Source organism: Dipodomys spectabilis, unplaced genomic scaffold (assembly GCF_019054845.1).
Source record: "Dipodomys spectabilis isolate Male_0828 unplaced genomic scaffold, ASM1905484v1 ptg000459l, whole genome shotgun sequence".
Lineage (NCBI taxonomy): Eukaryota > Metazoa > Chordata > Mammalia > Rodentia > Heteromyidae > Dipodomys > Dipodomys spectabilis.
Genome location: NW_024871136.1, coordinates 396,015 through 422,467, shown reverse-complemented (window position 1 = coordinate 422,467; position 26,453 = coordinate 396,015). Strand labels below are relative to the sequence as shown.

Here is a 26,453-nt window from a genome sequence, read left to right as displayed (position 1 = left end):
GATTATTGACATTATATTTACACATAATTATATGTATTTACAAGTGTTATTTCCAAACTTCAACATGATTTAAATTCTCTCATTTATTTACTTATATTTTTACAATGAATATATTTCCCTTGAATATGACTGTTTCAAATTAATATTTTATATTGTTTTCAGCTAAAAAAATTAATCATTTTATCCAACCACACTGTATTGTTTTATACAAAAAATTGAAAACACGTTCATGATGAGAGAATAGAGAACTGCACTATGCATCTGTCTGCTATTATGTGGTGTTCATAACCTAGTACATCTCACCCTTATTATCATCTCTATAATATTGCTTCCTTGATTATTCTAATTTTCAAAACTGTAATTTTCAGCTACAGGATCGCACTCAGTTCAGTGACCGAGATTTAGCCACCCTTAAGAAGTACTGGGACAATGGCATGACCAGCCTGGGCTCTGTTTGCAGAGAGAAGATTGAGGCTGTTGCAACTGAATTAAATGTTGACTGTGAAATAGTCCGGGTAAGTCATTTTCAATAATTTTCATGCTGTTAACAAATGTGGAAACAACCCAAATGTCCATCAAGTGAACAGACAAACAAAATGTAGTAAATGCATATAATAGCATATTATAAACCCTTATAAAGAATTGAATATTGATGCATCCTTCAATATGGATATTCCTTGAAAACATTATACAAAGGGAGAGACCTAATCACCAAAGATCACATATCGTAGACTGCATTCATGTGAAACATGCAGAATAGGCACACTGTAGATGTGGATAAGTGGTTGCCAAGAACTAGGAGGAATGGGAGTGGCAGCTAATGGGTTGGGGTCTTCTTTTCTGCATAATGTATGTGTTCTGGAATTACTCCTGATTGATGCATATCTTTGTGAATATGTTGAAAATATTTTAATTACACACATTAAATGCATGAACTCTATGGTATGTTAAATATATCTCAGTAATGCTGTTTAAAAGTTGGATGACATGATCTGAAATACATCTCACATATTCATGTAATGAATGGTAGATTGAAAAATAGCCCAGACCAATTGTAAGGACAGTAGTTCATATTCTATTCTGAAAGCTGTTACTATAAAGTTTAAATTGTGATAACGCTAAGTATTTAACAAGTCTAAATAGAAATAATGCTGCCAATTACTTAACAATCAGCTTTTAAAGTTTGTAAAAGGGCTGATTTGAACATTTGCTACTTCCCATGATATAAGGATTCTCACTAGATGGGCAGGGTGGCTCATGTTTCAAGGCCAGACTAGTCATAACAGTTTGCAATAATCCATAACAATCAATGACTGAGTGCATTGGCACATGCCTGTTATTTTAGTTATGGAAGAAACACAAGTAGGAGGATCACAGTCCAGGCCAGCCCAAGCATAAAGCAAAACTCTACCTCAAAAATAACCAGTGCAATAAGAGAAAGTAAGGGTTACTCATGTGGTATAGTGCCAGTCTAGCAAGCATGAGGCTCAGAGTTATATCCTTAATATCACCAATAATAATTTTAATAGTAACAATAATAATTTTTAAAACCACCTATCACTGATGTCTCATTAAACACAGATTTAGGAAGGCAAGCGAACATTGGCTTTTGTGAAAAAGTGTAAACTGGCTTTACCACACCGTGGTGAATCATTGGAGAAAATCAAGAAGGAAATACTATTACAGAACAAATAACAAAACATAAAACTCTGCTAAATGAAATCACATAAAGGAATACAGAGAAAATTAGCAGAACATAGATTTCTTAAAATAAATACTATTCTAAAAATAAACACTCTTCTCCTCTGAGCCTTGCTTTTTCTTATTAGGATCCAGATAGGAAATCAATTTCAATCCTGTGTTTACTGAGTATGCTGCTATGTGTTAGTATATATTAACAAGGGGAAGAGAATGCATTAGATGCTTCCTATATCTAAGGACCTCAAATTCTAGTAAGAGGGATGACACAAGAATATAAATGAAAAGGAATTGGAGCAGGATCATATAGTATGGAAAGCCTAAGCAAAGGCCAAGAATAGGGAAATATATTATATATTATACATATATTTTGTTGTCATTGCTGTTTTTATTTTTTAAAATCAGTGTTTACATATGTACACAATTTAAGGAGTCATGTTCCTCCCTCTTCTCCTACAGTTTTGTAATAGCTTGAGACAAAAGCTTCCCATTTGTTTCAATTATTCCTTTGACATTTACTTCTATCTAGCAGTGATGTATTATTTTTTATTAGAATTAGCTTAGCTGTGAATTACTCAAAGTAGCAATGGCTCAAATGAGATATCATAATTCTGGGTGTAAGTCCAATGACTTTCTGTCTACAACTAGCATGGCAGTTCTACTCTATGAAGCCCTCAGAGTCCAAGGTATCTTCCATCTTCTGTTCTGCCTCCCCATGAGATAGCTTCTGCCTTGAAGGTCCAAAGTTATGGCCTGTGTATTTCAAGTAGTACAAATGAGAAGGATAGAAGGGTCAAAGAGTATATACCTCCTGTCCTTTCAAAGAAGGTCATAGAAACTGCTGTAATATTCTTTCATTTCTATCTCATTGGCTAAATGTTAGCTACATGGTCATAATAAACTTCAAAGAAAGCTACAAATGTAGCTTTACTGTGGGCAATCATGTGGCCAATTAAATGTGCTATAACTCTGGAAGAAGGTGAGAACCAATATGAGGAGTAGCTAACTGTCTTTCTCATATCTGTTTATATTGTTGCTTCTTGATTTTTTTTTCCATGTTAAGCATTTGCTGTTGAATTTTCACTATGATATTGAAGGCTTTTTTAAAAGAAAAATGTCTTTTCAACTCACCTTGTTGATCCTTTCACTTACAGGCATACTTTCTCTTTATCTTCCCTTAATTTTAGTTAGTGTGGTATTCTGTGATAACATTATTATGACTATGTAAATGCTTTACATCTTTGAATTATGCAGCCTGTCATGTTTTCCTCTTCTGCATAACATTATTTTGTTCCCCTAGAGTTTATAATTTAATTAGTTTTGTTTGTTTGCTTAATTTCCTATGCACTTACCACTAATTTATCCTCAGACCCTTTCCCGTATATAGACACATCTCCTAAGATATTCATACATATTTGGAAGTGACACAGTTTCATTATCTTAAAGATATATTTCCCATAGTTTTCAAAACTTGCTGCAAACTGTACTGCTTACTCTCTGTACTTGAAATACAACTGCTACTGTGAGATTCCCACTGTAATCTGTTTATATTTCTGCTCTTTGAAAGTATATATAAGATATCCTCGATTGTCTTCCAGTCTCTCTAGTGACTTTTTATTTTTTAAGATTTTTTTATTTAGTCTGGCATTGATAATATCAAACACCTTGTGCCAGGGTAGCTGCTCTCTATAGAAGGGCTTCCTTGATATCCATATGTTTCAAAAGAAAAGAGATAATGGTAGACTGTTCAAATATATACATATATATATATGCATTTACTGCATTTTTGTCTCCTTGTTAGTGTACACTAACATATAGCAGCATACTCAGTAAACACAGGATTGAAACTGATTTCCTATTTGGATCCTAATAAGAAAAAGCAAGGCTCAGAGGAGAACAATGTTTATACAGCATACACACACACACACACACACACACACACACACACACACACACACACACACACACACACACACACACACACACACGGCACACACAGCCATAGTTCCCTAATTTTATATGTAAGTATCTGAGTCCTAGCCAGGCACCAATGGCTCATTCCTACTCCTCTACTTATTCAGGAGGCAAAGATGGCGAGTATTGTTTGAGGCCATTTCAGGCAAAAAAAATTCACAAGATCCCATCTGAACAGAAAAATAAATTTAAAATAAATTGACATGCTAACACATGCCTGTCATCTCAGCTACAGCAGGAAGTATAAGTAGGAAGGTGATTATTTTCTATGGTATCCCAAATAAAAAGAGAGGCTCTATCTCAAAAGTAACCAGAGCAAAGAAAAGGGTAGATGTGTGGCTCAAGTGGTAGAGTACCTACTTGGCAGGAATGAAGCTTTGAGTTCAAACTCCAGAACTTTCAAAAAATAGAGTGATCAAATAACTTGCCCATGGCTTATACAAAATGTTTGAAAACCTGGATATTTCAAAATTAGAAATGCTGAATTTGGTCAGATAAGTTGGTGTTAAGCAAAATGAACCCCAAGTTAAGGACTCAAATTTTTTTTTACTTTCTTGCTTTTGTGTCTAATATATTTATAAGGTATTTCTTTGTTGCTTTGTATTTCCCTCCCCCATGGTATAACCCCTGTTCTCACTGTATTTGATGTTGGTATAATTTGTGGAGGGGAAGGGAAAAAACAAATCGTTTAAATAGGGATACAGGTGGACCCATTGCAACAATGAGATGTACAAGATATGTCAAAAATGAACTTTACAACTTTGGCGCTGGGGGTGGGGGGTGAGGGGGGTGATGGGAAGGGATAGGAAGGGGAAACAAAGGAGGAGGCAACAATGCTGGATAAGAAATGCACTTATTACCTTGCCTATGTAATTGTAACCCCTCTGTAAGGTATTTTCACAATAAAAAAAGAAATGCTGAATTTTAAATAGAAAAATCCCCTTTAATCGTTTCAATGAAGAAGGAATTTGATATAAAGAAGATTGAAGATTTCAGGGAAAGACTACATGGAAACTTTAGGCCCTCAAATGGATTGATTGATACTTACCATATTGACAAGGGCTATCTTCTTATTCAGTCTACCTAGTCTAATTCTAAAATCTTCCAGAAACACACTCAAGAACACACATGAAAGAATGACATTGCCCCATTTGTTAGGAAATGGAAAGACTTGGAAAAATTATATTAAGTGAAGTAAGCCAGTCCCAAAGAAACATAGGCCCCATGTTTTCCCTTATTTGCAATAACTAGCATATGTCTGAGACAAGCAGAAACAGTCAGATAAGTTGATGTTAGGCGAAATGAACCCCACAATAAGGACTCAAATGGTTTTTCTTTCTTGCTATTGTGTCTAACATATTTATGATTTCTTTGTTGCTTTGTCCCTCCCCCATGGTATAACCCCTGTTTTCACTGTATTTGATGTTGGTATAATTTATGGAGGGGAAGGGAAAAAACAAATTGTTTAAATAGGGATACAGGTGGACCCATTACAACAATGAGATGTACAAGACATGTCGAAAAATGAACTTTACAACTTTGGCGGGGGAGGGGAGCGTGGCGCGGAGGGGATGGGAGGGGAAACAAAGGAGGAGGCAACAATGCTTGATAAGAAATGTACTCACTATCTTGCCCATGTAATTGCAACCCCTATATATGGTATTTTCACAATAAAATAAATAAAGACAAGCATCAAATAATATTATCAACAACAACAACAAAAGAATGGTATTAGCTGTAAGCTTTGGGGCTTGGATATTTCTTCAAGAATGATCTTTATAATGAATTCATTATTTTTAATAATTATAAGGTTAATAAAGTAATTTATTTTATATTACAATTGCTTTTCAAGGAATTGGTTCATTTCACATAAATCATCAAATTTTTAGGGTTTTTTAAAATCTTTTTCATGTCTACAAGGTCTGTAGTGATATCATTTAACTTATTCTGGATATGGTGACCCTGTATGTTTTATCTTTTTTAAAGTATCTTTTCAGTCTTGCTAGATTATTTTTTGATTTCACTGATTATTTCAATGGTCCAATCTTTTCTTATTTTAATGAATTTAATCAGTTTTATGTTTATGCTGTAAAAGACCAAGAAGATAAAAACTAAATCTGCACACTGCAATGAAATATTTTCTAACTACGAACCTGACAAAGAATTTATATATAAAATATATAAAGGGCTTCCAAAACAGCCAGTTTTTGGGTTCAGTGAAACATTTCAACTAGACAGTGAGGAGACATTTCATTGAAGAGGATATATAAATGGCAAACTAGCACATGGAAAGAAGCTCAACATCAGTAGTCACTAGAGAAAAAATATACATTAAGAACTTGATGAATCTTGCTAGTAGAGTGCCTGCCTAGGCAAACTCCTGGGTTCAATACTCAGCACAGAAAATAGAATTACTGAATGTAGTAAATACTGGCAAGTATAGTGAGAATCCCTGTTTCTTATACACTCCTGACAGGAAAGTAAAATAGCACAGCTCCAGTGGAAAACAATTTGGCACTTTCTCATAATCTGTAATCAAATGACTGAAAAATTGAATTCTTGTACATTTATTCTAAAGATATTAAAACATATCTGCAGGAAAACATATATATGACTGTTGATAATAGCTTCATATGTAAAAGCCAAATGTTGAGACAACAAATTGTGATAATTTGTAAGGCATATGTTAGAGGAAACAATGAAAAGCATGAAAGCACTATCTGAAATTTTCTGTGACACCAAAAAGCAGAGATGTAACTCAGCAGTAGACAGCATGCTTGTTATGCATGAGACCCCAGCCTCCATCCTCAACACTTGAGGGATGGGGGACAAAGGAAGCCATTTAAAACTTGGTCTTAAGGCAAGGCATAGTGACCCAGTCCTGTAATCCTCATTACTTGGGAGGACAGTCTATGGCTCTCAGCCTTCTTGGGGAAAGTTAAAAAGGGAGTCTATCTGAAAAACAAAAGCAAAAGGACTAAGGGCCACAAAAATGTTTGGTCCTCCAATAATATTAAGTATGTGTATGAACCATAGTTATGACTATATACTTGGCTTCTTTGAAAAAAATAGTTCTTATTTTTTTGAAACATTTGGTGAATTGTGTTTCTCAAGACCAAAAGAAAATCTGAAACAAAACTAATCTGTAATAAACTAATGTAGTTTGAATTAATATCTAGATAAATAGCCTCTTTCTACTAATAAACTATTTTACATAAAATTATAATTGCTTATATTTCAGCTTATTGCCATAAAATTTTATTATTCTGTATACCTATTTCTTCTTTTAAATCATATTTTATGATGCATCCTTTATTATTGTAATGCCCAGAACTTCTAAGTTTTGTATGCTTACAAAACTTCCCCTTCTTTTCTCTTACAAAGACTTGGATTGGGAATCGAAGAAGGAAATATCGTTTAATGGGGATTGAAGTTCCACCTCCAAGAGGAGGCCCTGCTGATTTCTCTGAGCAGCCCGAGTCTGGCTCTTTGCCTGCCCTCACACCTGGAGATGAAGCTGGGCCTGATGTAGGAGATGATAATGACAGAAATGATGAAATATCTATCTGTTTGTCTGAAGGAAGCTCTCAAGGTATTTTATTTACTGCAACTCCTCATAACAACCTTTGTAACTTGATGCATTTTTTCCTTGCTTTTTAGCTCACTGCACTTCAAATCTGGAGTTTGCAAAACATTTGAGCAAGCATTTTAAGAGATACTTGATTTTTAATGTTTGTTCCTAAACAGTTTTCCATATCAAGTCATTACAAGGAACATTTGTTTACCACAGTAGTGATCTCCTGCACTTAAAAGTATCAGTTATTATAAATGTTCAATTGTAATTTCAGAAAGGATTTCCTTTTGGAGTGCTAGTCCAATTGGGTGAGAGCATTATGAAGACAGTCATGTAAGGATGTATAGTATAATGCAATTAACACTAAGCTTGTGGCTCAGCAAACTATGTGCAAGTTATAGCTTTTCCATTATCTGAAAATGTGACTTCAAACAAAGCATTATTTTAACTCATTGGAGTTTGGTTTCCTCAGTAAGAAGGCAAATTACGCTGTGTCATCATTGTAATTCTTCTCAATGTTTTCCTAAAGAAGATTGAAAATAATAGTATAGAATTATACCATTTGTACATGAGAAGTCTATTTAATCTGGCACCAAGCATTGAAAAAATTCTTATGCCATTGTATTAACATGTGTATTAATATTTGTTGCATGGCATAAAATTTATCCACTATTAATGCAGAATTCAATTATTTTTAGTAAATTTTATAGAGTTGTACAAGCATCATCATCATTAAAATCTCATTTTAGATCTTTTACATGACTAAAAAACTTTTTGAGCCCATTTATAGTGTTTTTCCTGTCACTATCAGCTCCAGCAACCAAAAATCTGCTTTCTGATTTTTAGGTGTGTCATTTCTGCATATTTTATATGAAAAAAATCATACAATATGTAAGCATTTTATATATAATTGAGAAATAGAGCAACAATCATGTAGTTTCCCCTTTTTTGCTTTTGTTTCATTTAGCTTTATTCAGGATATTGACACATTGATTTCCAGTTTATTATTTGTTGTTCAATTTTGTTTATAATATTTTCTGATACCATAACTTGAGCATATAATTTCTTGTTAATTATACTTTCCAATACTTTCTTCTATATTTTGAGACTCTGATGTCATAATTATAAAGTCTTCCCTTGTATTACAGTTATGAAAATATAGGTTTGTATTTGTTTCTGGCATGTTGGACTTGTTTAGAAAAATTGAGAATTAAAAGGAATTACCAAGACAGGGAAATAAATAGGAGAGACAAAGTTTGTTAAGATACATGTGAGGGCTGAGAGTGATAGATGGAATGACTCTCATCAAGAGGCATTGTACACATACATGGACATGTTCAGTTGAAACCTCCTTTACAACTATTTGAAGACAATTCTTTAAATGGAAAGAAAAGAAAAATGATGGGCAACCAGGCAAAGGGGTATAGTTCTAATATTGCTGCTCCTGCACCAATGTGGGGTTGAGGATGAGCTTTATAATCAGCTTAGTGGGTATTTGGCTGATTGGCTCTTTCTGCTTTGGGGGACGTTATTGACTGCCAGTCTCCTTTTCATGGCATGTTTTCAATTTTGCACTTGCATAAACATTTTGAGATCTCAGTTTTACATCTTCATTCCATCTGGCCCATTTTGTGGTCTTGACCAATCTCCACGTTCTGTTTGGATCATCTACCACGTCTCCTTAAATCAGGCCATCTCCACCTAGTGTCCTTAGGTATTAGATTTGCAGTCAAATCTTTATGTCAACAAGCATGTATTTTACCATTAAGTATGTGAGGAAAAAAACCTAGTTTTACTTTTCCAAATAGATAACCAGTTGTCTCTATGATATTTATTCATTTATTTATTATTAAGGCTTGAACTTTGAGCCTGGTTGCTGTCCCTCAGCTCTTCAGCTCAAGGCAAGTGCTCTACCACTTGAGCCACAGCACCACTTCTGGTTTTCTGGTGGTTTATTGGAGATAAGAGTATCTTCTTGAGCTGGCTTTGAATGGTGATCCTCAGACCTCAGGCTCCTGAGTAGCTAGGATTACAGGAGTGAGCCACCACCGTCCGGCTATGCTAATTATTAAATAATGTATTTTTACAGTGATTTTCAGACTGGCTTTTAAAACTCGAATATGCATGCATATCTAGACATATACACATACATTTACATACACATATGAAGACATACACACATGGCTAAAATTTTGAACTTCCTATTACATTCCATGGATATGATTGCTTAAAATTCTTTAATAAAATGTCTTAATATCTGAATGAGCATTTGCTATTCCTTGCTCTTGAAGTACATTGATTCTTCTATATGAATTTTAGAATTATTTAGCTATGTCTTTTCACAATTTCTTCCACAATAACCATTTAAGATTATTGCTAGTACTGTATTAAATGGATAAGCTACTATAGAAAGATCAACTTAGTTTTGCACATACTGAGTTGTAGATGAGACAGGACTCATCAATAAAGAACTGCTGGGTCATATGGCTCTGGAAATCAGAAAAGAGCTAAAGACAAGAATAGAAGTATGGGATTCATCAAGGGCTAATAATAGCCATAGAAAATAAAATATTCAATAAAGTAAGTTAAGAACAAAATAATGGACAAATACTATGCTTTTGTTGAGAAATATCATGATATGAGGGGCAAGGTCTGAAACCAATAAGAAGCTATTGAAATACATTCAGAAAAAAAGAGAACCAAGGTAGTAAAACCAAGGGTAGGTGAAGATTTTAGAAGAAACACATGTTGTCATCTAAATCATCTAATAGAGTGTGAGTAGAAAGAAGAAGCCATTGAATTGAGTGTTTCAGAGGGTCTTAGAGACAGCAATTAATTGCATACTCAGTGGGGAGGCAAGCAGATTGCAGTAGGTTAAGCAATGAAAAGGATAGAAAGCGGTCACTATTGAGAAGACAATGAATTCAAAAATGAGACATTTGAAGGTTATCATTGTCAATATTCAAATCGTTCTGTCAGTCTGACATACTCCCTCTTTTCCCCTTTCCTTCTAGTCATTTCTTATTGATAATGATGCAGATGATAACAGAATTTAGTGTGCAAGATAATTATGGAGTGGATCTAAAAATCATCAAGAAAAAAAAAAAACATTTCATCATTTCCAAACTTGTTACTCCTAATAAAGTTGGTCTGTTAAATATTTTTTTCTTATGTTAATCTTACTAAATTTTCTGTTTCTGGAGATGCCTGGAAATTCCCAGTAATTCACAAAAGGATCTTTACAGCATGATGCCTGGCAGTTATTCGTGAGGGAGTGGATAGGGACTTTTGTGCTTGTGTGAGTGTATGGGAGAGCTGTGAGGAAATATTCTGATAAAGAGACGTATGGAAGCCCTTAAATGGAGTTTCATTCACCATCTGCCACTTTCTCATCTAAAAGAGAATTTTAGAAAATAAGTAGTTAATGGAAAAAATGGAAGTTAATTTTAAAGTCCACCATAATGGTCCACTTTTAATATACCACGGCTCCTGCACTAGCATCCTTTGTCATATAATAGTGTGTTCTCTAGACAGCTGGCATAGTAATCAAGACCTAATGAGAAAAGGGAGAGGGAGAATTTAATGTAGAAATCAAAAAAATACTTGATGAGAAGTGCTATTGCCTAGAATTTCTCTCTCAGTGGCTTATTTTTCACAGCTGCATGGTAACCTTTTCATTCTCATCAGAAATTGTAACAGAAAAGCATTTTCAAACTCCAAAGACTCCCTTTTCTGTGCAGCTTCCTGTTAGTCCTGTCCTATTCTCTTCCCCATATTGCTGATACAGAATGCTAAATTGATTAATTTGACTGTATGATCCTTTAGTAATGACTCTGTTAATTACATCAGGAAGAGATTAATATCATAACTTTAAAATACGTTAACCGTATTATCATCCATTTTAGAAAAATGCAGTTAAATGTATGTCTACTTTGAGATTTCCACTAATTACATTTTAGAGATATACAGACAGAATAATCTCAGTAACAGAATCATATTATTTCAAAAACCTGACAACTGAGATTGGAGTCCTAATAACACAGTTGTTAACTGAATAGGATTAGAGTTTTCTAAATATCTAAGAAGAAGATCTGTCTTTAAAGCAAGGATCACATGCTTCAATGTTCAAATCACCAAGTGAAAATCATATGAGTTCTGATTTAAAAATCGGTATAAACTAACATGTCTGTTTTTTACTTACAATAAAAGGCAGGTTTAGCTAAAGTCAACAAAAGTGCTAGTAATCTTTTAGAGTTTCACATCTATTCATTTCTTTCTGAGAGGGCAGATAGCTTATGAATTTAGCATCCACTTTCTACCTGCAGCCTTCCTCTGTCCTGTTTCCTTTCCATTTCCCTGTGTGGAAGTGATGAGAAAAGGGAGTTGTGGTTGAATGGGACTGGATGTTTTTTGGGCTATGTGGGTTCACTCCTTCCACAACTGCAAACTTCAGCAAAAACAATACTTGGATGACTGAGCTCATTAATTTCAATATTTATAGCTACCGAAATATATTTATGGTTGAACAATTTTAAATATTTTTGTCATTCTGAGCACAAAATTTTAAAGCATAAAAACTCCATGCATAACATTAAATTGTACAATGATGCCTATTTTCAGCTGCATCTATTTATGTGGATATGCACATGAAATAATTCTGCATACAGTTACTTCATGTGAGTGCCCTCTAGAGTTTTAACTGATTAATGATTCCACTTATTTATTTTCCAATTAGCAAAGCTACTTTTCCTGAGGAATAGCCAGGTATGTTAAGTGTTTAGCTTTCAAACGTTCACTGGATTTGAACCTATCTGTAAGCAAAAGAAAGCATTCTTTATTCAGTTTATCACTTCACACCTTTTTATTTTAGAATCTTCAAAATGATCTTTATTATTATTGTAAAAGTGATGTATAGAGGGGCTACAGTTACATAAGTCAGATAATGAGTGCATTTCTTTTAGAACAGTGTCACTCCTTCTTTCACTCCTTCCCAGTTCTTCTCTCCTATCCCCCCACGAGTTGTGTAGTTCATTTTCAACAGTGTCTAGTGAGCATAACTGCTGAAAAATGTCTTTTAATCAAAGTCATCTAAAATAAACTACACATAAAGAATTTTGTCAGTATAGCAGAACGGTGTACAAAGTTATGAGTGAGAACAAGAATATAAGGAAAACTTATAAGGAATAATAATAGTAATGATCTTATTGGTGAAAATTCAATCCCTCTTTGGAGGCCACCAGTACTAATTTCAGCTTTGCAGCTACAGCAGATGACAACTCCCCTCCTTTCATTTGATTTAGTTGCCAATGATGTAGAACTTAAAATGTGTGTGATTTGAAATGAATGAATAGGTACAAGATCCTCCATCTAGGAACTATTTTTTCATAAATTTTGAATGGATTTGTTTTTCTTTATATTCTACAGATAAATGAGCTCATGTAATGTTTATTTTCTCTCTGTTTTATTTCCATTAGTATAACATTTTCCAGGCATATTCGTGTTGTAATCAACGGTAGGGGAGAAAAAGCCAAGAACATAGAGAATAAAAGTCTGGTTACCAAAATCATGTGAGGGAGAATGGGGAAATATAAGCCAAAGATACAAAGCAGAATATATGTAGAATGAATAATGTAATATAAAACATGAAAAACATAGTTAATGATAGTGTATTGGATTCAGATTTTGGCAAAATGCTTATATCTTCTGTTGTCTGGTGGATGGATATCTACATAAAATGAGAACTATGCTGATTAGTTTTATTGTTATATCTATTGTGTGTATGTGGATTATAGTATCAGGTTCTGTAACAAATGCAAAAAATATGATGTGTTTTTAAAGATCTAGTAAAGGAGAAAACAAAATAGAAATTAAATGTATAGAAAACACATTTAAATTCTCCTTATGTGAACCTAGGTATCTTAAACTTGAATTCTCATACAGAGTTCTTATAAATGAGTTTCTGGATCCACCCTGTTTTCCTGTTGTCACCCCCAACCTCATACAAGATACTCATTTATATCTTTACATGGAAATGGACTCAAAAAATCTTAAGAGGGCTGGTTAATAATTTGGTGCTACTTTCAAGGTGAAAAAAACTTTCAAATGCCAAGAAACAAATATTCTACTAATAGTTACCAAAATAATCTCTATACATTACTGTGAAGAAAAAAATATTTGCTACCCTGTTTTTCTAAGTGCTAGAGGTGAACAAAATCTACAAGACAATGTATGCAGATACTAGCCACATCCTACAGCTCAGTATGGAAAAGTTTTTGTTTTGTTGTTGTTTGTGCGTGTCCTGTGTGTTAGCGCTCTACCACTTGAGCCACAGCTTTACTTCCAGCTTTTTTGGTAGTGTTTTTAGTGGAGATAAGTCCTACAGCCTCTCAGGCCCGGGTTAGGTTTGAACCACAATCCTCATATCTCAGCCTCCTGAGTAGCTAGGATTACAGGCATTTGCCATCAGCTCTCCGTTTGGAGAGATTTTTCTTGTTTTTTTTTTTTGTTTGTTTGTTTGTTTGTTTTACTTTTTTATTGTAAAAATACTGTACAGAGGGTTACAGTTACATGAGCAAGGTAATGAATACATTTCCTATTGAGCATTGTTGCCTCATCCTTTGTTTTTCCACTACCATCCCTTCCCTCCCACCTCCACAACTACACCCCCCACCCTTAACCCCCTACACCCCCACCCCCGCCAAAGTTGTAAAGTTCGTTTTCAACATAGTGTCTTGTACATTTCATTGTTAAAATGGTTCAACCTGTATCCCTATTTAAACATTTTGTTTTTTCCCTCCCCTCACCCCGAATTATAGAAGTGTATATACAAGACGCAGGGCACCGACATCAAATACAGTGAAAACAGGGGTTAATTTTTAAACTGACTTCTCTGAATTATTTTTTCCTTCACTTTTAAAATCTTGCTGTATTTTAAAATATTTAATTTGATTAGAAAAGGAATATTTGTTTATTACTCAAATATTATGAAATGCAATCCAAATGAAAATAATCTGCATGGTAATCATCTGAAAACATGAATGAGGTGATATTTTTGTTAGTATTTTCTCTGTACATAAATACAGTGTTTGTGTACTGGTATTTTTGTGTGCATGTGTGTACAGATGCATCAGATATTCCTACCTTTTGACAAAATCAGAAATCTACTGCATTTACAGTTTTATATCATGTATAAGAAAATTATTTTACTGTAGGAAATATTTAAATATAAAAGGAAAGTATTTAAACATAAATAAATAATTGTAAGAAAAATAAAATCTATAATACTCAGAGAAAATAATAGCAATACTTTGATGCAAAATGGTGCTCACTCTATTTTTCCTCCAAGAATATATATTTTCTCTTACAAAATTAAAAGTACCTATTTCTACACAGTAGATGTTACCTTCATTTTTTTCCCACTTTCCAGTATATCCTGAATATTTTTCTCATTATTAGCAATTCTATATCTTTTTTAGTGGATCCATTGTGTTTATTGTAGTGATAAGTCCTAAATGATTTCTCTAATAATTCATTGTTAAAGGTAGATGTGGGGCTGGGAAGGTGGCTCAGTGGTAGAGCGCTTGCCTTGCATGCATGAGGCCCTGGGTTCTATTCCTCAGCACCACATAAGCAAAAAGAAAAAAGCCGGAAGTGGTGCTGTCGCTCAAGTGGTAGAGCACTAGCCTTGAGCTGAAGAGCTGAGGGACAGTGCCCAGGCCCAGAGTTCAGGCCCCACGACAGGACCACCCCCCCCCCCCAAAAAAAAAAGGGTAGATGTTTTCTCACTAAAATCTAAAAAAGATTAGGGGGAAGGAAAGAGGGCTTTGAAGAGTAATGTACCTGGGATGAATTTAATACAAGCAAATATATGTTTGTGTGTGTGTGTGTGTGTGTGTGTGTGTGTGTGTGTATAAACAGTACAACAAAATACTCTTATAAATACAATTAATTTATGATGATCAAATAAGCAATAATTTAGTAATTTTAAAGGTAGAAATTTCTTCCAATTTTCTCTCATAAATAGCACAGTGATGATCACCCTTGAATTTGTACTCATTCACATTTGTTTCTTAGAATACACTATTGAAAGTGGAATTGTTCATCAGTGCATGGATAAATGTCACTTGTATCTTTTTACAATAGAGAAATTTCTTAAGCAATCTGGAAAAAACACTCTTGATAAACTTGTGAAGTATGAAAATGAAACCTTGGCTTTTTTTTTTTATGTAGAAGAGCCCAGTGAAGTTGTTCCAAATGAGGGAAGGGATCATAAGGAAGAAGACCACCGTGTAGTATCTGCAGATAATGTGGTATGTACAGTTTGAAATTCTTTCCTCATTATATGATGGCTTTCAAGGACATGTTTCCAGTTCCTAACAGCATTAGTATTGTCGAAATAAAAGTGGTTCCACATCACAAATTAAAACAGAGCTGTTTCCAATGAAGGTACATCTCTTTGAGTGTTTCATAAATAAAATTGAAAATAGTTGAATTTTTTGACCTAGGAGACTTGCAGATATAAAAATCCAATACTTAGAGCAAATATGACATTTAATATATAACAAGTTATTTTACTTTAACATACTGAGCAAGGAGCAGATTACTTCTCATTTGACAGACGGGAGGATTAAAATGGAGTTTAGTCTGAATTCGAGAAGGAAGCCTTTGTTAATTCTGGTGCTTATAGCCCAGGATTTCTGACTCTTCAGTTCTCTATTCAAACCATACCTATCTACACTGTTCACCATCTTTTCCTTTTTCCAGTTAGATTGGACTCTGTTAGTCGTCTTAAAAATCACAGTGAAGAAGGCAAGACTGTATTGTGAGAGTATGAAAGGCAGTAAGAGACAGACCATGTGGGAATTAACTGAGCTTTGAGAAAATGTAAACATATAGTTCCCACTGCATTTGTTTTAAACAGTATTTTTTTTATGTTTTGATCCAATAAAAAAAATGAAGTTAGTGGTGTTGTGGCTCAAGTGGTAGAACATTAGCCTTGAGCAGAAGAGCTGAGGGACAACACCCAGACTCAGAGTTCAAGCCTCACGACCAACCAAAAAAAAGTCAGACAGAAAGGGCAATGTCACCATGCTTTCACTTTTCTTTTGAATTACTATTCTGTGCCTTGTTGCTATTAAAACATGATGTTGAAGATGGATTTTTTTTCCATTCTGAAGTGACTATGATGTCCAGATTTGCCTTCTATTACAAACATTATTTGTTTAATATCATTTATTGATAAACACCAACAATATCTAACATTGTTTTCTACCTGTATATGCATTATTTTTTAGATCATTTTAGTTCTGAAGCTCACATTAGACCCTACTATCACTAAATACAGCTAAACAGCTATAGTTGTGAGGCAAAGTTTGTGTGTGTGTGTGTTGTGTATGTGTGTGTGTGTCAGTCATGGGGTTTGAACTCTGGGCCTGGGGTGCTTTCCCTCAGCTCTTCAGCTCAAGACGAGCGCCCTACCACTTGAGCCACAGTGCCACTTCCAGTTTTCTGGTGGTTTATTGAAGATAAGAGTCTAACGACTTTCCTGCCCAGGGTTGGCTTTGAACCATGATCCTCAAATCTCAGCCTCCTGAGTAGCTAGGATTACAGATGTGAGCCACCAGCGGCTGCAAAGGATGTGCTTTTATCAGGTAGCACCTAACACTTTTTTTTACATAATTATGAATTGTGTGACTGCCATTAAATTCCACTAGGCAATAGGTTTGAGTTATGGTATACAAATTATATACAATTATTTACATATTGAAACTTCATTTCTCCTAAAGACTTGCTCAATTTTAACCTGAATTTCTCTGCATCAAATCTGCCCTACAGCAAACATTTGAAGATAATGAATGAAGTCATGACATGGTATGACTCATAGTCGCTTAAGCACCTAATTTTTCAAGAACAATTGATTTTCAGAGACAAAACTCCAAACTTTCAAAGGTTGATACCTTCTCACTGTAACTTTTGAATGTCCCCAATTATTCATGGATGACAAATCACCCAGATATATTAGACCTATTTATATGCACAAATCTATACACTGGCCTTTGGTGCCTTCCTTTCTAAATTACCTAGCTCCTTTTGCTCAAAACCAACCCAAATAGGGAGAGAATATAGAAAACATTAAAAAAAAGTATGAAATCTGAGGTCTAGGCAGAGCCGACATGATTAAACCTCAAGTTTATAGTGATTATAATGAGAAAAAAAACATTAGATTCACCTCCAGGCAGTAGTAGAAAGCAATTTCATTGCAGTTGTCCTTCTGACTCAGAAGTCTGCAGGTCAGGAGCCTTGTAATGGTATTGTATCCTTGTAGGCAATATATTAAATATGATCATTCCAAGTTTGCTTATGACTTTTAATCACCATTATTTATTGCTGGATAGGAAACCTCATTTAAAATTCTTCCTACTACATGCTGCTATTCATGTGCTTGTTTTTGATAGGTTTTTTAGTTTCTGAATCTAGCTTACTTTTTCCCTTTTAGAACTTTTCTCTGGGTTAGCAGAATTTAAATATTTAAAGATATTTTACTTCTGGAATATGTTTTTTTTCATGTGAAAGAAAAATGTAGAGCTGATTTTATTATCTTTTAGCATTGCTGTTCAAAAAGTGTTATATGACTAAAGAATTTACCCTACTCTCATGGACAGAACTTATTATTGTTCTTTTAATCAGCACTAAGCCATTTTGGTCATTCTTTTGACAATTAATTAGTGCCTACTATGGACAAGATACTAGCAAACTACGTTGTCCCTTAATTCTAAAGCTAAAGGCAGTTTTGCCTCTCCCTCTTTCTCTCTTTGCTTGTCACTCCCTTTGTTACTGTCTGGTGAAGAAACAAAATCACCACACAGTTTACATCATTACATCGTAGATGTCTGCTTTCAATTATCTAGCTAATGGAAAGCAGTAAATATGTAATTTAAAAAAATGTATCTGGCTTTGAATAACATGCAATATGTTGTCATTTTCCAGTAGAAGTAAGGAAGACTAATGTAGCAAAAGAAAAGAAAGCCCTTGCTAACAATTATATATGCTTACCATTAAAATATACTACCCTTCCTTACAGGAGGAGAGTTTCCTATCACAGGAGGGCGCTATTTAAGCAGAGTTGAATGCATATGGGGTGCTTTTTGTTTCAAGGATAAAAAGAATTTTGTTAAAATAATATTAATTTTCTATTTTCTAAGGAGTCATCCATTAAAGGTAGGAAGAAGTAGGACAACATACATAGTGTGTAACATAAGGGGTTAGTCCATGATCAGTTTCTTTTTGATAGCTAGATAACTCAGTCACTAAACCTAAACATTCAATAGATATATGTGCTATACATTGAGTATAGTGATCTGACATGTAAATGTATTCATTCATTTATTTGTGAAAACTTCCCTACTTTTGTTATAGAAAATAGAAATTATCGATGATGAAGAAAGTGATATGATAAGTAATTCTGAAGTGGAACAAGTGAATTCTCTCTTGGATTATAAGGTAAAAGTAATTTCAAAATTTACATACATTAGGACAAAGTATTAAATGAGGCAGACATTGACATTACCTATGCTACTCCTATTTAGCATATTAAGCATTCTTTCTCTTGGTCAATTTGACAATCAGAGTGCTGAGTATTTTTGTTAATTTTGTCTGGTTTAGTGGCTATGGTTTTAGTTTACTGGTGCCTAGAAATGGGAACAGTATGTAGCGGTGGTTAATGTGTAATGTATGCCCAAACCTTTTCAAAGGCCATGCTCTTTTAAAATAATGATAAAGGGGGCAAGCATGATGCATCATGCTTATAGACACAGCTACTTAGGTGGAAGAATCACTTGAACCCAGGAGTGCAGCAGAGACCAAAAAGGAAGAAAAGGAGAGGCAGAGACAGAGGCAGAGAAAGAAGAGGAAGAGAAGGAGGAGGAGGAGGAGCAGGAGCAGGAGGAAATCAATGGCAGTAAAAATCAATGGCAGTAAAGGAGAGATTGTTTTCCAGTGACCCTTATTTTATCTTGGACTGCAACTATGCCAAATACAATCTTTACTGGGCTGGGAAGGTAGCTCAGTGGTAGAGTGCTTGCCTTGCATGCATGAGGCCCTGGGTTCGATTCCTCAGTACCACATAAGCAGAAAAAGCCAGAAGTGGTACTGTGGCTCAAGTGGTAGAGTTCTAGCCTTGAACTGAAGAGCTGAGGGACAGCGCCCAGGCCCAGAGTTCAGGCCCCATGACTGACAAAAAAAAAAAAAAAATATATATATATATATATATATATATATATACATATACATATATATAATATACTTATTCCAGGAGAATTTTGAAAACAATTCTAAAAAAATATAGAATGAATATGAATAGAAATGCCCTTTTCTTAATGTCACCTGTTACTCAGCTGAAAGGCTTCCTTTGACAGCATGCCATACATAATTTTGTTTATATTAAATTTTGACATAAGCTGTCAATCTGTATGTCAATATGTTTTCTACATAGATGCAGAAGGACTAATTTGTATCCTATCTTGCAGGGTAACTTTGGGATGTTCTAAAATTTTGGCTCTATAGTCTTTGTTTCAAAATACAAATTTTCTTTTTGTATAATGTCATCATTGTTTAGAGCAGAGACTAGTAATCTTAAGAGCATTTAATCAGAAAAGACAACAGCTGTCACTTTCTCAAAAATCTTTTTAGTTTTACTATAATTAAATTTTATGTCATCCAACAGATTCTGTTTTCCAAATGTTCATAACATGTCAAGCTTTAAAATATTGAATGTGGTAAACACAGAAGGAAATTGTCTTTTGAAATTTATTTGCTAACTGGTCAAAGAACATGATACAATGTTTTATTTAAACTGTATTTCCAGCTAAGAGAATTATAAAGTTGTTGGTCCTGAAGTACAAGAGATCATGCTAATCTCTCCTACATGGTCATATAATATTTCTAAATACCCAGTTGAGGATTAAAATGACTCTGCAGGCCACCACTTGGCACAGGCTATGGAAAGTACAGACGAGAAGGACAGCTGTTAAGTGTGCTGCACTTAGCACTCCCCACCAGGTCAGATAGGGTTGAGCCCAGGACTCAGGATTCTGTCCAAGACTTCTCTCATCAGCAGGGCAGCCCATTTGAGAAGCTAAAGACTAGGGCAGGGCCGAACAGAGTCCAGGGAAGAAATGGAAATTAGCGCTTTTACTGACTTCTAAAGGACATTTTACCCACCAAGTGTTTCATAAATACTGTGGGAACAAGGAATTCCTCACAATCCTATCAAGGCTATGTTTCACCGCATAACACCATCCATATAAGCTTCCTTTCTTTAATTCTAAAAGAAATCCTTACCTATAGAGAAAATATATCAGTGTATAATTTTTTAAAAATACTTCAGTTTATCTCATTTATGAACTTTGTTACTTTAATTCTAAAGTAAGAATGGGTTAAACCTCACATAGCAGTTGTCACTGTAGACATCAGTATGTTTACAACAATTCAGACATTTATTATCTTTGGAAAAAATTATTGCACTCTATTTAAATATAGATGTTAATATTCCTTGTTTGGAAATGAAAATCACTTTGTTGATTTCTTATGTGTATTCATCAGAAGCATCTTGAAAGCAGAGAGCTTATTCCCCTATGCATTACCTGCTTGGAGCCCATCATTGCTCAGTAACTTTCATTGCTGACTAATTGCAAAAATTACTTAATTTGTCTATGGAAATAATTTTAATACCATTTTGATCAGGAGATGGACTATTATAAAGTTTCCTACATTGAATTAATCTATTACTCTTGAAGTTTATTAAAGTAGATGAATATTTTATGGTAAATTAGATCATTATTGATATACAACCATCAACACTCAGTTTGGACAGAGTTAATGTTTAAGATACATCACTAGAAACTGATATTGCTAGGTGTTATGCTCATGAGACAAGTCGATGTAAACAGTACCTTAGGCACGAATAGCTATATAATACCATAGAACCTCAGGCTTGATAGCCATTAATAGCCCGCTCAGAGATCAAATATCTGGTCTACCTGGAACCTTTTGTGCTCCCAACAATCTTGGAGAGGTATTGAAAAGTATTCACTGAGAATGTAGGAATAATCTTAACAAAAAGAAAAATAAGGTAGTTTTTTCTGTATGAAATTCAGTGGCTTATCTTAGTTTCTTGCACAAGCATTCCATTTACTTAGGAAAAATCTCTAAAATATACATAAATTATTGCTGTAATCTAAGAAGCATTTAATAGGCTTGCAAAAAAGCATCACGAAGAAGGAAATGAATACAATATTCAATTATCTTAAGGCTGTTGATGTTTTTCAACCATTTCATAAATACCAATGAGGAGAAATATTACATGAAAAATTAAAACCTGCAAGTGAAAAGATGTTTCTGACTTTAAAAAATGTAATGTTTTCAAAATGCTTTTTGATGGTCTGTGAGGGCAAGTCTGAAAGTGCATTCAAGAGAGGTCCTACAATAATGAAGATAGATATTTCCTGTATTCAAAAAGACTTCCTGAGCCGGGCGCCAATTCATGCCTGTAATCCTAGCTACGCAGGAAGCTGAGATCTGAGGATATTGGTTAAAAGCCAGCCCGGGCAGGAAAGTCTAGGTGTCTCTTTTATCCCAATAAACCACCAGAAAACCATGGCTTAAGTGATAGAGCACTCGCCTTCAGCTGAATAGGCATAGAATTAGTAAAGTAAATAAATAAAACACAGATGAAGCATGGTGAATTTTATTCTAAGGTTTACTTGTAACTTAGATAGTTGAAGGTTCTTTGGATAAGAATTTAGCTGGTACACATTTCATTTGATATTAAGTGGTCTGAAAAGAAAGGTTTTATCAGATAAAGTAAATTCTAAACTGAGCTGGTAAAATAAATGATGTCTTAAACATATTCATATACCATGAAAACATTACGAGAAGGAATAGGAGAAACTCCAGGGCTCTTTGGCACAGGCAGAAATAAAGACTCTGAAACACAACAAACCAAAGAAAGGTTGGACAAATGGGCTTGTGTGAAATTGCAGAGCTTCTGCCTAGCAAAGGACATAGCTAGCAAGATCTTTACTAGCCATACAACGCATAAGGGTCTCATATCTAAAATATATTTAGAACTCAAAAAATTAAATCCTCCAACAACAAATCCTCAAAGAAACAACTGCCCGATAAATAAGTGGGCTAAAGACTTAAAGAGAAACATCTATGAAGAAGAAATAAGAATGGCCAATAGACACATGAAGAAATGCTCAACCTCCCTAGCCGTAAAAGAAATGCAAATCAAAACAACATTGAGATTCCACCTCACCCCAGTTAGAATGGCTATAATCAAGATCACTAATAGCAAAAGATACTGCAGGGGATGTGGCCAGAAGGGAACCTTACTGCATTGTTGGTGGGAGTGTAAACTTGTTCAACCACTTTGGAAAGCAGTATAGAGGTTCCTCAAAGACTCCACATAGAGCTCCCCTATGACCCAGCAATCCCACTTTTGGGCATTTACCCAAATGTTTACAAACAAGACCACACTAAAGCTACCAGCACGCCTATGTTTATTGCAGCACTATTTACTATAGCTAAGATATGGAACCAACCCAGATGCCCCTCAGTAGATGAATGGATCAAGAAAATGTGGTATATATACACAATGGAATTCTATGCCTCCATCAGAAAGAATGATACTGCCCCATTTGTTAGGAAATGGAAAGGCTTGGAAAAAATTATATTAAGTGAAGTAAGCCAGGCCCAAAGAAACATAGGTCCCATGGTTTCCCTTACTTGCAATATCTAGTATATGTCTGAGTCAAGCAGCAAAGGTCAGATAAGGTGATGTTAGGGAAATGAACCCTAAGATATGTATTCAAATTTTTTTTTCTTTCATGCGATTGTTTCTAACACATTTATAAGATCATTTCTTTGTTGCTTTTTATGTCCCTCCCCCACAGTATAACCCCTGCTTTCACTGTATTTGATGTCGGTATAATTTGTGGAGGGGAAGGGGAAAAACAAATCGTTTAAATGGGGATACAGGTGGACTCATTGTAACAATGAGATGTACAAGTCATTATGTAGAAAAATGAACTTTACAACTTTGGTGCGGGGGTGGGGGGAGCATAGCGGGGAGGATTGTGGGGGGGATGGGAAAGCATGGGGAGGGATGGGAAGGGGAAACAAAGGAGGAGGCTACAATTCTTGATAAGAAATGTACTCATTATCTTGCCCATGTAATTGTAACCCCTCTGTACAGTATTTTCACAGTAAAAAAATAAAAATTTAAAAAAAGACTCCACATAGAGCTCCCCTATGACCCAGCAATCCCACTTTTGGGCATTTACCCAAATGATCGCAAACAAGACCATACTAAAGCTCCCAGCACAACTATGTTTATAGCAGCATTATTTGCCATAACAAAGATATGGAACCAACCCAGATACCTCTCAATAGATGAATGGATCAAAAATATGATATATAGATATATAGATATATACATGCATAATGGAATTCTATGCCTCCATCAGAAAGAATGACATGGCCCAATTTTTAGGAAATAGAAAGACTTGGAATACATTGTATTAGGTGAAGTAAGCCAGGCCCAAAGGAACATAGGTCCCATGGGTTCCCTTATTTGCAATAACTACTATATGTCTAGAACAAGCAGAAAAGGTCAAAAGCAATGTACATATGGCCATATGAGATGATGTTAAGCGAAATGAATTCCAAGATAAGGACACACTTGGGTTTTTTCTTTCTTGTTATTGTTTTTAACATATTTATAATGTACTATATGTGTTTTTTGTTTCTTTTGTATGTTCTTCCCCCAAGGTATAACCCCTGTTCTCACTGTTTTGATGTCAGTGCCCTGCATCTTGTATATACATTTTTCTAATTTGGGGAGGGGAAGGGAAATAACAAAATCCTGAAATATGGATACAGGTTTACCCACTGTAACAATGAGATGTACAAGACACTATGCTGAAAATGACCTTTACAACTTTGGGGGGGGGGGGAGGGAGGAGTTGGGGAGGTTGCAAGGGAAGGGATGGTAAGGTAAAAACAAAGGAGGAGGTAACAGTGCTCAATAGGAAATATACTCATTGACTTATTCATGTAACTAGAACCCCTCTGTACAGTATTTTTACAATAACAAAACATAACAAAATGTTCATAGAATGAATGTGATTAATATTACCGCATCATTCTCAAATGAGACAACAAAATGCCCTCCAATGCACTGATTTTTAACATATTTTTGAACAGTTTTGTTTTAAACTAGTGCTGTTCACCAGCTGGAAGAATAGTCACAGCTCACTTTCAAGGTCCTTGGCAATGAAGTTGACTGATAATTTATTCATTTTATTTATTTCTTATATTTTCATAATTTTTATGTTTAATTGTAAATTGACAGATTATATTGGTTTATATATTCATGAGGTAAGAAATGATGCTATGATTTATTAATGCAATGTGAAATAATTAAATCAATCTAATTAGCATATCCATCACCACAAATATCTATTTTCTTTGGGAAGAATATTTGCTCTCTTAATAATTTTGAAATGTACATCATTAACTATATGTATTATATATACTTCAGCTTTAAAAATGAAGAATATTTATCATTTTTGAAGGCATAGATTGAATTGGAAAATATTATGATAAGTATAGAAAGACTAGTATTCATGATCTCACATTTAGGTAGAAGCTAAAGCAATCGGACTCAAAAAAACAGTGGACAATGTTGGTTATCATACGGTGGGGGATGAGGAAAGGGGAAGATGACAGATGGTCAAAAGTACAAAAGTACAAAACTTCAGTTAGACTGAAGGGATGATTTTATTTTGGTGTTTTGTATTGTTCTGACACAGACTCTCATATGTTACCTGGGATGTCCTCAAACTCATAATCCTTTTTCCTCAGTCCTCTTGAGTTCTGAGATTATAGATATGCATCAACATGCCTAGATGATTTCTTTCTTTGAAGTGCTGTGTGTGCGTTGTTGTTGTTGTTGCCCTTGTAGTTGTTGGTTTTCTTATTGTTATTTTATTAGGGGGGAGGAATTGGCTGTATATTGAATCCTGAACCTTAAGCTTGCACTCTACCATTGATTACTCACTCAGCCCCTTTATTTTTCTTATAAAACAGTCTCACTATGTAGAGTATACTGGCCTCAGATTTGCAATCTTCTGCCTGACTTTATGTGTAGATGGTACTGCAAGTTTGTACCACCATTCTTGCTTGTGTGTTTCGTACATTTAATCACATGTATTATGTGATTTCAATACAATCAAATTATTCTCTATAATATAAATTAAATGAGTTTTGACAAGTGGAAACTTCTGTATAATTACCACTACAGTTCAGTTATTTGCTAAGAAAAGTTTGGAGTATTTCTGGTTTGTAGATATTATGAATAAAGCTTCTATAAATATTCATGTATAAATATGCTGCAGATATGTTATTTTTTTCATTTTAGGGGACCACCTAAAAGTAGAATTACTAGGTGAGAAATTATATGGTGAATTTTATTAAAACCAGGAAAATGTTTTTTTAAAGTATCTGTATCATTTCACACTCTTACCTAATTGTTCCATATTCTCATGAGTACTTGATTTTGTCAATCACTTTAACTTTAGTAATTCTAATATGTTAATATTAATATCTCATAGTTTTAACTTGTTTTTCCTTAATGGAAAATTGTCCTATTTTTCGTATGCATATAGATCATATACTTTATTGATAAACTGTGTATTCAGATATTTTGCCTGTTTTCAGTCTACTGCTGGTCTTTGAATTGGTTTATAAATGTTCTTTACAAATTCTGAAGTCTTTAATTTCAGATATGTAAATTGCAAGTATTTTGCCAATATGTCCTTTGCTTTTTTATATTTTTTTTTACTTTTTTTTTTATTGTAAAGATACTATACAGAGGGTTACAGTTACATGAGTGAGGTAATGAGTACACTTCCTCTTGAACATTGTTACCCCCTCCATTGTTTTCCCCCTACCATCCCCTCCCTCCCTCCCTTCCCTGAGGTTCTTTTTTTTTTTTTTTTTTTGATTGTGATTAAGTGATTACATAATTTCAAAGTCACAAGTTCATTCTAACTTCCCTGGAGCAAATTGTCTACCACAGTCTGTAATATATAACAGTGTTCACATGTTATATACCATATTTGTGATCAGCAGCATGGGGATATTT

General features: G+C 34.4%; 1 protein-coding gene across 2 annotated transcripts in view; it reads left to right on the top strand.

Annotated features, from left to right (window-relative positions):
* Window positions 1-26,453, top strand: part of Hdx (highly divergent homeobox) — a 128,797-nt gene that overhangs the window by 87,677 nt on the left and 14,667 nt on the right. For both annotated transcript variants that reach the window (XM_042668590.1, XM_042668591.1), the window contains exons 5-8: window positions 369-515; window positions 7,057-7,264; window positions 15,476-15,555; window positions 18,662-18,745. In XM_042668590.1, the coding sequence (XP_042524524.1) occupies window positions 369-515; window positions 7,057-7,264; window positions 15,476-15,555; window positions 18,662-18,745 (519 nt within the window). The remainder of the gene's footprint in view (window positions 1-368; window positions 516-7,056; window positions 7,265-15,475; window positions 15,556-18,661; window positions 18,746-26,453) is intronic.